The sequence below is a fragment of the Camelus bactrianus genome, chromosome 18, assembly GCF_048773025.1.
Source record: "Camelus bactrianus isolate YW-2024 breed Bactrian camel chromosome 18, ASM4877302v1, whole genome shotgun sequence".
NCBI lineage: Eukaryota > Metazoa > Chordata > Mammalia > Artiodactyla > Camelidae > Camelus > Camelus bactrianus.
In genome coordinates, this window is record NC_133556.1 from 34,532,441 (window position 1) to 34,547,265 (window position 14,825).

Genomic DNA, 14,825 nt, shown 5'->3' on the forward strand with positions numbered 1-14,825 from the left:
CAGTCAGTTCTATAGTGAGAACACCCCAAAGTACAGTCAACTCTTGATATCCGCAGGGAACTAGTTCCAGCCCTCCACTCCCCCTCGAATCCCCAAATCCATGGATGCTCAAGTCCCTTATGTAAAACAGCATAGTTGTTTGCATATAACCTACACACATCTTCCGGTATACATCAAATCATCTCTAGATTACTTATACCCAATACAGTGAAGTGCTAAATAAACAGCTGTCAATACGATATAATGCTAAGTAAGCAGTTGCCAGGTGTGTGATAAATTCAATCTGTGCTTTCTGGAACTTCCTGGGATTTTTTTTTCTAATATTTTCAATCCAAGTTTAGCTGAATCCACAGGTGCAGAACCCATAGATACAGAGGGCTGATTATACAAAAAGAAGCAGGCACGGAGTGCTCCAGGAAAGGGAAGAGGAATGCCTGGTATAGATGCTTTTCAGTAAAAGAAACGGTACCGACTTTGGGTGCTTTCAGTCAGTGGCTTTCTCATTAAACTACCACAGATTTTTCGACTCCTACTTTACTCACCTGCAATGTACTTCACACTTGATGCAGCCTTGTAAAACAAGCACTTAACCCTTACCACCATCCTCCCCAATGTTACAGACAGACAGAGTCAAACACAGAGAAGTTAAGTGTTTTGTTTGGGTTTACAGACCGAGCCAGGGGCAGACAAAGGCTAAGAACCAGACCCTGCCAGCGCCCAGGCCACTGTTTCCCCCCAGGAGGCACTGCATCCCTTTTGAAGGTCAAATGAAAAACAGGATCAAAAATTGTTGCAAATTTTCTTTTAAAGAAGTCACTGAATCACAGCAGACTGTAACATTTTACCAGAACACATTTTTACAGCAAATAATGAAATAAGCATAAGACGGAAGAAAATCAAGTACACAACTTGAAAATACAACCCCTCTACCAAATTTTCTTTAGGCAAAAGGAGAAAGGGCCTGTCTGCCAAGATCAAAGGTGGAAAGGCTCCAAGGGGAACTGGCTCTGCGGTCTGGGAAGTATCCTGAAACACATACAGATTGCCAGCCCACTGTCAATCCTTCAGCACTCTGAGAAGATTAACCATTAATGAGGGATGCGTAAGACCTATTATAAAAATTGAAAGGAGGGGAATAAATGAATAATAATGCTGTGATCCAAGAAAGCGAAGCTAAATTTTATGAACATGTCAATTACCTCCAGGTCAATTTAAACATTTAATAAAATTCCAACCAAGATTCAGCCAAGTGCATAGATGGATATGAGAGAATATTTTAAAAAAAAATAAAAAGCAAATATTCCATAAAACACAAGAACTAGAGGAGGCAGAATTCAGACTTCACTAGGTAATTACATACAAAGCAAGAAATGAAATTATATTTACTCATTAAAAAAGAGGTATCTAGACCAAGAGAAAACACAGAAATGGACCCAATTACATGTAAGAAACTACTTTGTGATAGAGCAGGCATCATTAAGATGAGGGATAAAGAAGCATTATTTTGTAAACAGTGCTAATTGTTTAGCCAATGAGGAGGGAGGAAAACCAACTGTGCTCTGTATTTTAAGCTAAAGTAAATCCAAATAGTATTAAGTGCCAAATACCTTTAAAATTCAAGAAGAAACTGAACTGATTAGTGATCAGATAGATACTTAGAAAAAAATAAATTAAGAAAAACCCCCACAGATTTAACTATATGAAAATACAGAACTGCTATATGCAAAAAGTGATAAAAGTAAAATGGCTAGGACAGAAACATAACAAAGGGTCGCTGCCCACAGCAGCGAACAGGAGTGTCGACATAAACTGATGAATCAGCACCAAGGCTGAGATCAACAGGTAAAGGACCCAGGTAATTAAGATGAAAGGAAATCGTTAAAACAGCAAAAGATAAGTCAGTTAAATGCGAAGGTGGTAAGTAAATTTTCCCTAATTTCCTTTATCATAATGTGTAACAATATCATACTTCAGACAGTCTTAAGGGAGTGTCAAAGTGTCACGGAACCGGACCCTACAACTAACTAAACTCATGCCATTCTTGAGCGTAGGGAACACTCCCCTCTTAGCTCACCCCCAGCACCTAGGCATGATGCTTCATGTATGCGTCATTCCCAAAATATCTGCAGACCGATGGTCAGCCAACTCCAAGAAATGAATGTCAGAGAGTGTCCTGGCTATTTCTAAGGCAATGAGAAAAACAAACAAACCATTAAGGCAATAGAAAGACATGTGCACTTTATATACACCCATGGCTTACTGAACCAGGACATCTGCTCTCTACCACACAGTCTAAACACTCCCTCAGCTGAGCTCGCAATAACCAGCGTTAAGTGTGTCAAACGTTCCTCAGGCCTCAGTTTGTGTACACAATCGAAACACAACAATGGCCTAGAATTTACATTTCAAACTGTCCCATTTTTAAAGAAAAAGTGTGCACGTGCTTCTCTTACTGAACACCGGCTATTAATAAGTGAAATACCGCTTGCCTTCAGGGCAGGAGGAAGAAAGGGGGGAAAAAACCCCAGATGCCCAAGGTAAGACTTACTTTAGGTAATCCTTTAGAGTACACACGCTATAGAAAAATCATTCTCCCAAACAGATTTGTCTTTTTCTTCTAAAAATGGGTCACAAAAATGGGGTAAAAAATTATTAATGAGAATGAACTCAGTTCTTGCAAAGTTCATATGCAAAAGGAATTTATAAAACCCAACTAGAATAACAAAACAGGGAAGAAAGGGGTAAAGGTAAATTGAGCTAGAGTTACTCTGAGAAGAAATTTCATGTAATCATTTGTCAAAATTAGTGATTTGACCAAAGAAGTTCATTATGTACCTTCAAGTAGTTTTTTTAAAATCACTTTCCTTTGCTTGAAAAAAAATGAAAAACAGGGGTAAGTCAACTATACTTTAAAAAAAAAAAAAGGAGGAAAAAGGCTACTATCTGGTACTTGGAAAAAATTCCCAAAAAGCAGCAAGATTTTGGAAATCTCTGAATGAAAAAGCAATTTAAAACGAATCATTAACACACAATACAAGCTAACTGGATAAAAAAAAAATCCTTTCAAATCTTGAAATAGCTTCTCCAACTCAAGAACTTGAATGTTACCATTTTAGTGATTGGCTCTAGGTTACCCTTTTATACATAATCTTCAGTTGAGATCTTCTTCAAAGGACTTTATTTAGTTTTCTAAGACCATTTTTGAACATCTGCCTAAGCTTCTTTAAGTTGCTAGTATTTTGTTTTCAAAATTCAAACTCTGACTCACTAAGTCTTCTTGGTCACCTGAAGCCATGCAGCTCAAAGTCTTGGAAGTGGACAGAAGATATGCTTACTGTGACAGCTTGATGTCCTCTCCCACTGTCCCCCACATGAAAAACATGAACACGGTAGATCCTCCATGCATAAAACCTTAAGATAATGTATATATTAAAATGGCCAGTCACATAATCGCTTGATGTATTAATGGTATCCTATTACAACACTCCTCTAAATATTAAAGCAATCTAATAGCCAGTAATGGGAAGATGGTTACATATTTTTGGTTGACCTACTGGGGGAAAGATGATATGGCCATCAATCTGGTCACTCATTGGGCAAATGGTGATTGAGCCCCTGCTATGTGCCAGACGCTGGAGAAAGAACACTAAACTGAAGACAAGGTCCCCACCCTCAGAAATCTCACAGTCCAGGGAAGACGACAGACAGTAAACAAATCATCTCGTAACTACACACATAAATACAAGCTGTGTTAAGTGCTATGAAAGAAAACAAGGCATCCAAGGGGGGAGACTGTGGAAGCGATATCTGAGCTGGAACCTGATGGATGATGAAGACGGCTTGTTTGATGGGCGAGAGCTGGGCCCTAGGAGCTGGGGAGGTAAGGGCACATTTCAAACAGAAGGATCAGCACATGAAAAGGCCCAAGTGTGAGGAAGAAGGGGTGAGACTGGACACCAGTTAAGAGTCCACTAGTCTAGTCTAGGGGTGGGGAAGGGGTTTGGACCAGAGTGGTAACAAGGAGATGAAGACAAGTGAGCAGACGAAAGTATCTGACAGAACTGACGCAAGGTCATGGCTGATAGAAAGAACGCGGAGCAATGTGAAAAAACGGCCAGGATACCAAGTTTAATTTAAAAAGTAGAACTTCAAATGATATATGATTTAGCTAAGTAAAAAAAAATATACATATGGATTTGAGAGTAGTGAACCTGGCAGAAGACTTACACTGTAATGTGACATGACCTTTATACTTACAAAAATACTTCTTGAAGGAAATGTATTCCTAGATTATGATGCATCCAACTGACAATACAACCACTAAAAATTCTGACCAAAACTTACAATGTCAAACGAAAAGAGATTACAATAAAGTTTAAAGTGCAAAATACATCATTGCTGACACTGTGTGATCAAGCTGTATTTTTAAAAAACTAAACATTTAAGAGACTACATATGAAATAGCACAAACTTTTGTTTGCCAACAGAACATAAAACAATGTAACTATTTAATACAAATACAGAGACAAAGAATCAAGAAAATTAAATATATATTCATAAAGATAACATATGTAAAAGAAGATACCAATATACATACATTTCTGTCAAGGTACTAATGTCTTAATATGAATCGTGTTTACCTTTCTTTAATGAATGCAATGCTGAAGTGAAGAAGGTCACATAACCAGGAGGCTGGGGTGAGCCACTGAACTCAAAGTACCCAAGTACTCCAGGCTGCAGAACAAGAGCAGAATTAGATGACTGGGGCATCGTCAGTCACTGCGCAATGGGAAATATTTTAAAACAAGAAAGACGTGCCACTGTAATTTAACAATCGCAATTTGTTGCATTTCATTTTTTAAAAGTCACATGAAAAATGTTGCCAGTTAGGGCTGACCTTTCCCTCCAATTAGTCAGCAGGGCAAGGGATGGAGTTGCAGCAGCTTTACAGGGGCAATTCGGAGCTGAAACTTCCTTCCCTCTCCCTATGCAAGTCTTTCCACACTCTGTGGACAGTTTTCCTAGGTCCCTGGTTTGAAACCTCACCATCAAGTTCAAGTACTCATTTGGTTTTGTTTAGTAACTCCAGGCAAACTAGGTCAATGATTTCTTTGTAAACTTTCTTGCATTTCTTCCTCAACCTCTTCCTTTCCTCACTCTAAACACACCTTTATACTCACTGGAAATCAGGTTACCTCTGACTGAATCCACTGGTGTTTAAGGCCATCCTTTGAGGGGCTCTTTCCTCCCCCAACACTCAGAGCCCAGCATTCCACACTGGCGGCCCTTCTCTCTTGTCAGATCAGTCTACTGAGAGCCCTCCTGTTCCTCCATGCCAATTTCCAACTGCCCATTCCATTTCCCCAAGTTTGTCACAGAATGCCCCTCTATTCTGCAAACCAATTAACTGTCCCGTACCAGATACATTCTGCCTTCCTGTTCAGAATTTCTTCCTTCTTAGAAGGCCCTGTGGCACTCATTTTGTCCAGTTTTGTTCTATAATTGTATGTCTTAAAAGCCAAAGTGTGAGATGCTTGAGGAAACAGTGCTGGGCTTAGAATTTCAAGACCTAAGCTCAAATCTGACAGCCGAATGATCTTGGGTGAACCCTTCAATGTGAAGTCTTAGTTTCCTTATCTGGCAAATGGGGACAATTCATCATGCAGTTTTTGAGAATAATGAGCTTGATGAACTATAAAACACTAGGCAAATGTAAAGAGTCCTTTCCAGCCCTAAAGCACATAACAGCATTTTCTTAGTAAGTAACTGTGGAGCTGATATGATCACTTGGACAAAGATCCGAAAGGTAAAGTGGAAATTTAACCTGTCGGTGAAGTTTAAAATTGGTATGTCATATATAAAAGAGGAAATTTCTGATCTGTAGTGGAACAAACTACCTTTCAAATCTAAATCACTTATTTATTCTCATACGATTCCGTTATAATGGAATGATTTATCCATAAATAAACTAATTGGTTTTGGTTCTGGTATAAACTGAGACAGTCAGAGTGTTTAATGTTAACATGTTAAAAAAATCCAGAAAAAACCTAATTTCTCAAACAACTGAGGAAATCAGAAAGCAAAGTTGGGGGAGGGTACAGCTCAAGTGGTAGAGCGCATGCTTAGCATGCACGAGTTCCTGAGTTCAATCCCCAGTACCTCCTTTAAACATGAATAAATAAATAAAACTAATTATCTCCCCTCCAAAAACAAAAACAAAACAAAACAAAAAAAGAAAGCAAAGTTATCAAAATAGGATTTTCTTTTGCTAAACTCCTTAACATGTTTTTAACAAGCCAATTCAGAATTGGCTCAAAGCAGAACTATGCAGTGTTTGGGTTCTCAAGATATCAAACCAGGTTCTGATGAGCCTTTCTACCACAAACAAAGGAAGACAAGCTCTTCAGAAATTTTAATCAGTAAATACTGGATACAAGATAAAAATGAAAAATAATGGAAAGAAAACAGACTCATTTAAACTTCTTTCAACTTTAACCAATCTTCTAAATCAAAACCAAATGGAAGAAATTCATTCTAAATATTAAGAAATGTTTCATGGCTAAAAATTAAATGAGGTGAATTTCAGCTCTCTTCCCCCATCATGTTATCTCAGGTGGCTTCACAGGAGGAGACACATGGCCCATAAACATGTATATGTCGACATGCATGTATGCAACTATGTATGTGTTTTGGTATACACACTAACGGAAGGAAAAACAACCTGGATTCTGAGTCTTCATGGGAAACCCAAACAAAACCTTTAAAAATGAATAAAGGTTAGACCATTTGCAGGGGTCCTTTGCAGACCTCTCTACAGTGTAAGGGTTTATTCTTGTTGATGACACCACTGCTGCACTTTCCCAAGGGGCTATACAGCTTGGATGAAGACACCTCTATCCTCAGAAGATCTGATACTGAAGTTTCCAAGTAGTCTGACCAAAGAAATTTCACAAACAATACAAAGTGAACAACCCCATAAGCAAAATTATTTTTACTTTTCATTGCCAAAGAAATGAAGATCATAAGATTCAACAACTATGTGAGAGGATTAAAGTTTGTATGAATTATAGAATACTAGCTATTTAAAATGCAAGAAATAGGCAAAGTTTTTGAAACAGGTACTGTTTTTCAAATATTCACAATACTGTGACAATCTGTATTAAATTTTGAAAGGTGGCATGTTTAAGAATGTAACTTAAATGAACATTTCAAAATAATAAAAAGAGGAAATAAAATGAAGTGATAGTTATCTGTTTATGTCTATTGAAAATTATCATTTAAAAGTATTAAACTGGCTCTGGTTATGCTTCAGGTAAAACAAATTTTGCAAGCATTTCCCCAAAGTTTCAGTGTCTCCCCAACCAAAGCTGTATTTGAGAAATCATTATATATTTCAGAGTTTCCTCCACAGTTCTTTCTTAAATCTGGAAAAAGGGAAGTTTGGGAACAAAGCACATACACTTCACATACGTGGACCTTTCCAGGTCTACGTCCCTTGTTGGCTTGGCTGTAAATAAACCCAGGGGCTGGTTCAAAGCAGACAACTCAGACCTGCCTAATATACTTTTGAGGCTCTTTTTCAGATGAGCTGGCCGAGCGTGTGGGCCAGCCTGACACTGGACTGAGGTTGGGGTGGAAGCCCTGATGGTACACAGGCTGTCCCTCCTCACACTGATGCTCACCAACACGTACAGATCACCTACCCCAGGTTCCAGCTGCAGTGTTTCCATCGATCCCTCCCAGATGCTTGGACAGCTGCCTGGTGAACAAAACTGACTGTTACTGTTCCTCTTCCCTTCATCTGCCCAATAATCAGAGGTCTAATCAGGACACACAATGGTCACAAGGCACCACTGGGCCCTCATCTCCTACCACTCTCCCCTCTGCTCTGGCCCCACCAGTCCTGTTCCTCCCTCAGGACCTTTGCACTTACTGTTCCCACCTCCTGGAGCACTTTCTCCAAATCTCCTCAGGGATGGATCATATCACAAAGGTTTCACTCTAAGTTTCTGTTCAAATGTCATTTCCTCAGAGAGGTATTCTCTGCCTTCTAAAGTAGTTACGCCCTTCCTCCCTACACTTAGACCTATCTTTTCACCTTTCTTTCTTTTTGTAGCACTTATTGTCTGAAATTACCCTGTGTGTTAAGTTTCTTAGAGCTGCCATAACAATTACCACAAACCTGGTGGCTTAAAACAACAGAAATTTATCTCACAGTTCTGGAGGCCAGAGTCCAAAATCAAGGTGGCAGCAGGGCCATGCTCACTCTGGAGGCTCTAGGCAAGGATGTTTCCTTGCCTTTTTCCTAGCTTTTGGTGGCTGCATCACTCCAGTCTCTGCCTTCATGCTCACATGGCCTCCTTCCCTGTGTCTCTGTGTCCTCTCCTCTCATAAAGACACCAGTCACTGGATTTAGGACCCACTCTAAATCCACGAAGATTTCATCTTGAGATCCTTCACTAATGACATCTGTAAAGACCCTATTTCCAAATAAAGCCACATTCTGAGCTTCTGGTGGATGTGAATTTTGGGGGAATACTACTCAACCCCTTACAATCTGTTTATTTGTTTTCCTTTGTTTTCAACTCTGTGAAACAAGTCCGTGAAACAGAAGCTCTCTCATTCATCACTGTATTTCCAGCTCAGAGAGTGCCTGGTATAAAAAAGGCACAAAATAAAACATTTATTAAAGAGCCAATGAGGATAAAAGGATAAATAAGACAAAGCTCCTCCATCAAGTTTACAATTTAGTGAAGAACAAAACAGGAGTAGCAGCTTATAACTTGACCCAGTTTGTGTGTTTTCAATTCCATTCCAAGATGTACAGCATCTTCAGTACCTGCTACAATAAGGAGGCTGAAAATAGACTGTTTACAGGAGGCCAGCAAATCTTCATCAGCATTAAAGATTTCTTTCTTAAGTGAGCACCCTTGGCAGTGTGGCATAAATTTCAGCAGATGGTGCACACGCCCTCTAGTGGCCATGAGAATGGTTACTCCAGTGGGTTTTTTTACTCAATGGCAATTGAAATATTTCTGCACTAACATTAACTCACACCTAGAAAACTTAAAACTACCTAATTCACAGGGTTATAGAACTATGAATTGACAGAAACAGTATCTATTTAGTTGCTCAACATTCAGAGTAGACTTTTACTAACCAACAAAAGGATAACAGTAGGTACCAAGCATCCTACTAGGTTTTCCTCCAAAGTGCTTAGGTTTCTGTCACCAGGCAATTTACCCAAGGCCCTGCTTCTCCCTCTAAACGATTCCCAAGCCTTTTCCTATCCCACTTAAATTTAAAACAATCTGGCTTATCAAAACTTCTAAGAATAAAATGGATGTATGCTAAATCACTGTCCTCAAGAGGGATAAACTATACAAATTCATGGAAAGACTTCAAAAATATTTTGACTACAGATACAACATAAAAGAGTTCTAAATAACACTGTGGGCAATCGGTGGGTAAATCATAAGGTACAAATTAGATGATTCTATCACATGGTTTAAAATATAAAAAAAGAGAGCATTACTGATGTAGAACCTACCAATACTTAAGACCAATGATGTTTGAAAAATAGACAGAAGAGCCATAAAACTAGTGACTGTGAAAGTGACATCACCATACTCAGTCCTATTCCCTTCGCAATGAACTTAATGTCTACCAAAGTAAAAATGACACTGAGGTATGTTTGACTATGCTGTCCACAAGTAATAAATTAAGTTGTCCTGTCTGTATCTTAAATAAGTAGGAAGGACTTTCAAGGAAGAGGAATTCTACAACTGGAGTAAATGAAGAAAGCAGAGCTTAACATGGTTTGCAATGAGCTGATTTAAAGCTTTTGAGCTCCCTCTGCAGTGTCCATCAGCAAGTTCACTTCATTTTAGCTACATTCATTATTTATAATGCAAGTATGATTTTAGTGCATATCTGGGAAGAAAATTTAGACTCTACTCTGCCTCCATAGTGTAACGATCATACATAAAACACTCCCAGTTCTGCAGAATGAATGCAAAAAGCCATTTAATAGCAGGAAATGGTACAACTCTGCTGCTTTAACTGTAAGTCAATAGCTACATCCCATCCTTATCACTAATTATTCTCAGAACCATTCCTAAAAATGAAGGGAAAAAAGTTACAAATTAAGAAGCTAACTTTCAAAATTCTTCTTTCATGAAGGAGGAAGGTTCAAAATTGACAAAATAATTAAATATTTAAAGTTTTAACCTCTAGATACATAGTGAAGTTTCAACTCAGAGACCTTAAACATTCCTTTGGGTACGAGGAAGAATTTTGGGGGACAGAAGTCCTGGGATACATTCCAGTCTCCATTTAGGGTAAATCATACCCTCTCTGTACCTTATCTTCTTAATCTGTTGAAAGGATCTGCAATTTCCATCTATCTCACATGGCTGGTGGGAAAGATTAGAAGTAAAAGCACTTGAAAACTGGAGGGCACTTACCAATGCATAGTTCATTCATATTTTGTTTGCTAATAATGTCTAAAGTATTCTGGAATTTATAGAGTTAAGTATTTATAATATTCACCTTTAATGTTTCTGCAATGTTCAGTAAATTAAAGGCCAAAACTGTTTTCCTAAAAATTGTATCTGGGTTCAGTGTCATATTTTACAAATATAAAAACTATAGTGAATGATGAGCAATCTGATTTGGGCAGGTTTGAGATATCTAAATTGAATAAAATATTTTCCATTGGATAAAAACTTCTACTCTTCCAGGTAATTCACGATCAAGTCATCTGAAATAGGCTTTTAAAAGGATTCATCTGTGGGACTTACAAAATTCAAATCAAGATAGAATTACAGCATTCTTCTTTATAACAGCAATATAAGCACATGTGAATAGAGTTCAGCATACATATAATAAAAGCTTATGTCAATATACAAAGTTGTTAATTTCAGGGTATCATCACTTCCCAATAGACACTAACTACAGAACCTTATGATGATCCAGACTGTTCACAAATACCTGGATTAGAGACAAATTTATAAGTAATCAATATTGTTTTTTTTTAACAAGGGGAAAATTATCAAATGCACCCCTACAAGACTCACAAACACATCTAGAGACCTACACAAAACACAATGCTATCCTAACAAGTCTTACAAATGCCACAAAAACATTCATTATTTCAGCCCAATTATGGTATACCTAAATTTAAACACACTTGATATTGAAATCCATATTTATAGAAAATATAAATTAGGAGATAAGGCTCTTGATCAAAACAAGTATTTTTCATAACAAGACTTCTTTAAATTAGCAGTACCCTTAACATAGTTAGGATGCATGCTTTTTTCTTGGGGGAGAGTGCTGCAGGTATGGACAAACGACTTGAGTAAAAATTAGAGTATCAAGGGCAGCTCTACCGATTACAGCATAACTCACTCCTGGCTCTAGTTCCCATACATAAGACTCTAGAATTTACTAATTAAGGTATTGCTTAATTTTCATCTTCTCTCTACTGCCACTGTCATAAGCAAATAAACTTGCAACAATTTGATTGTGGCATTCTGTGTGCTACATGAAAAAAAAAAGTGTACTAACACCTGTGAGGCATCCTTAAGGCTTATAGGGGAAACAGTAATTTAGCAGTGGTTCTCAGCCGGGGTGATTTTTCCCCACCAAGGGACATTCGATAATGCCTGGATATTTTGCAACTAAGGAGGCAAGGGGGTGCTAATAGTCTAGTTGGTGGAGGCCAAAAATGCTGTCAAACATCCTGCAAAGCATAGGACAGCCTCCCACAACGCAGAATTATCTGATTCCAAACATCAATAATGCTGAGGTTCAGAAACCTTAATTTAGAGGAATGTCTAATAGTGTATTAGGCTCCAGAGTGGGGCCTCCAAAGATTCTTTTAACTTTCCTATTTATTCAACTGTCAAAACCATGATGGCGGTTTCACTTCTGGATCTGAAATTTTATCTTTACGTTATCTTAAAGAGAGTGAATGAAATTGTATCACTTCTTCCCAGGCAGTATTTGGTATGTTTCACAAGACAAGTGGTTTCACAGGTGTCATGCTGAGCTTGACTCCCAAATTCTTTCACAATTAGTCAAATATTGTCTCTTGCCAACCCAACAATTTCACCTTGGTGAAAAGAAGCTCAGCAAAAGATGATTCTCACAGGCTGAAAGCCATCTACAGCTTTTGGGAGGCAGCCACAGGGAAGGCCAGTGAAAGCTATACAGAGTCCCATCTTGGCAGCACTCTCTTGGGTCCCACCTTAAAGGCAGTCTCAGCATTGTCGCACGTCTTCTAATTAAGTAGGGTGCCACAAAAACAACGTTGAGTAATGTCACTGGCACAATGGCGAGTCTCACGTGGACTCAATGTTAGACCTGGAGCATGATCTCTGAAAGCGCTGCTGAAAAGCAGGTTCAAAGAATGCAGAGACTCAAGGGCAGGAATCACCCCTGCTGCTCAGTCACAACTGTGCACTTGTCTCTCTCCCGCAGATCCAACTACAAACATCTTAGAGGCACTAAATGAAAAAGGATTAAAAAGATTTCTGATATAGATGTTCAAAGCCATTGTCTCAAAAATACTTTCCCAATCAAAAACTCATGAACCTTCTTCTATCAGCCTATTTCCAACCTCAAAACTTCACCAAAGCCAAAACAGTCAAAAGGGTTTATCTGAGCCTACTCCCTTATTTCAGAGATGAGAAATCTGCATAAAACTCAGAAATCAGAGACTTGCGAAAGTCAGGGCTAACACTCAGGTCTCCAGAGACCTAGCTGAGTCCTTCTTATCACATGACCTCTGCTGAGATCTGGCTCAGAACTCTCTGGATACAAATCTCTGACAGAGCTGGAAATAATAACGAAGCTGCCTCTCTGTGCTCTTTTTATAAGGCTAAACAATCTCAATTTTCCCTACACTTTTTTGGGTAAGGGTAAGCACATGCTATATGTTATTTGTTGACGCTCCATAGTGTCAACTTCTCCCATTTCTCTCTCTACTTTTTAAAGGACATTGAGTGAAAATTTGAAGGAAAAAACAGAGGGTACAAATCTGGGCACAGTGTTCTACAAAAGTCCCAACAGAGCTTAACTGAAGGAAGACCTCTTGGATCCTACCGGTCACTTTTTATCACCTAACTACCAAAAAAAAGGTTTTCTTTTTATATAAGTAGCTAATTCTGGCAGGTGTTATGCACTTTTTAAGTCTCTCAGTAGTGCAAACTATCCAGGATTTCCCCACAACTTCATTTTTACTGATAAATTTCCATTTATTAGGACTGTATCCTAGCAGGCATCTTCCATTTTATCTCATTTAATCCCTATTTCACAGATGAGGAAATGGAGGCTTAAAAAGGTTAAATACTAGCCAGAGGCCACAGGGCCAATAAGTGATAGAGATGAGTTTGGATTCAGGTCTATCCGAGCCCTGATTCTTCACCATTTTGCTGTACCACCTTCAGTGACTCTGCCTGTCATCTGCTGCAAATCTATGTGAAACACATATCACAGAATTACTGCACCTAAAGTTAAAAGGAATCTCAAGAAAACCCTGTCCCCTGCCTGCCCTAAGTCACAGACCCAGTTAGTGCTGCCAAAGGAACTAGGCGCAGATGCCCCGCCTCCCAGCGTAGCTCCTGCCCACCAGCCTCCCACGCCAAACAGGAGCAAGCCCACAAAAGGCATGGAAACCCTCCATCCACATATGAGTAAGGAAGCATTCACTCAAATGCACATCCAAGAACCACAAGCAGAACAACTAGACAGTAACACTGCTGCTGCTTGGGTAATCTGCTAATAGTTAACGCATCAATAGTGTTTCTAACGTAACTGAAAAAAAGCTGTAAATGATGTTCTGGGGAAAGAAATTCATATCCCACCTACGTAAAATATACATAGTGCAAAAGGTAAACTTCAACTGAGTCACAATTACTAAATTCTCAATTAGCAAGGTCTGGATTCATAGTTTTTTATCTCTATCAGGTACTTCTGGTCTTGATTTTTTTGCAGCTAAGTATCATTTTCACCTGTGTTCAAGTATGATTTTACACTTGATTCAATGAATTTTTTTTGTGGAACTATTTTTATAATTTATTGAGATCATTTTAAGCTTTATACTGGCCTCTCAATAATAAGCTGTCCTGAACATGCATTTGAAGATCCTATCAAAATAATTCATCAGGGGTTGAAGCTGGCAATAGGAAAGCAGTAGAGAAGCCATGTTAGGAAATCTTCTGTTGATGAGCCTTGAAATAGTTATGCACTTAATAAAACAGAAAGGAACATATTCTTAGTTTTGTTTTGTTTTGTTTTTAAAGCTAAACTACAACCGACAAGAAAAACTAGGTATCTCATAGTAAAAGCATCAAATAAAATTTTTAGAACTCTGTAGCTGCAAATAAATTGTAAATTAATTCTTACACCTCTAGTTTAATTGTGAAACAAACTGAAAGTCTGTCAAAAATTCCCAAATAAAAAAGACAAGGTTTTCCAAGTATTCTATTCTCTTAAAACTTATGCGGCCAAACCATCCCTATAATCAAGTATCTCAAAAAGCATTTAATTGGGGTTTATCTATAATGTGATATTTTAATTGCTACAAATCAGGAGGTATAAAAACCCTTCTAACACAAACAATCCAGTGCAACCCAGTGAAGCCTGTGGGAACAGGAGAAGACAGGAAAGATAGGTACCTCGTAGTTTGAGAGGAAATCTAGTAACTCTGATTGAGATGGGATGTAGAGAAGTGGTTTCATCACCCGGCGGACAAACTTCTCAATGTAAACAGCACTCATGGGGCCTTTGTATTCGATTGGTCCAAAACTAGTACCAAA

At 38.4% G+C, this 14,825-nt stretch overlaps 1 protein-coding gene across 4 annotated transcripts in view; it reads right to left on the reverse strand.

Annotated features, from left to right (window-relative positions):
• Positions 1 to 14,825, reverse strand: part of TXNDC11 (thioredoxin domain containing 11) — a 55,828-nt gene that overhangs the window by 28,672 nt on the left and 12,331 nt on the right. For 2 of the 4 annotated variants that reach the window (XM_074346807.1, XM_010961738.3), the window contains exons 4-5: positions 14,685 to 14,814; positions 4,641 to 4,734 (exon numbers count right to left, since the gene is read on the reverse strand). In XM_074346807.1, the coding sequence (XP_074202908.1) occupies positions 4,641 to 4,734; positions 14,685 to 14,814 (224 nt within the window). The remainder of the gene's footprint in view (positions 1 to 4,640; positions 4,735 to 14,684; positions 14,815 to 14,825) is intronic. The other 2 variants (XM_045521726.2, XM_074346808.1) reach the window with 1 other exon arrangement.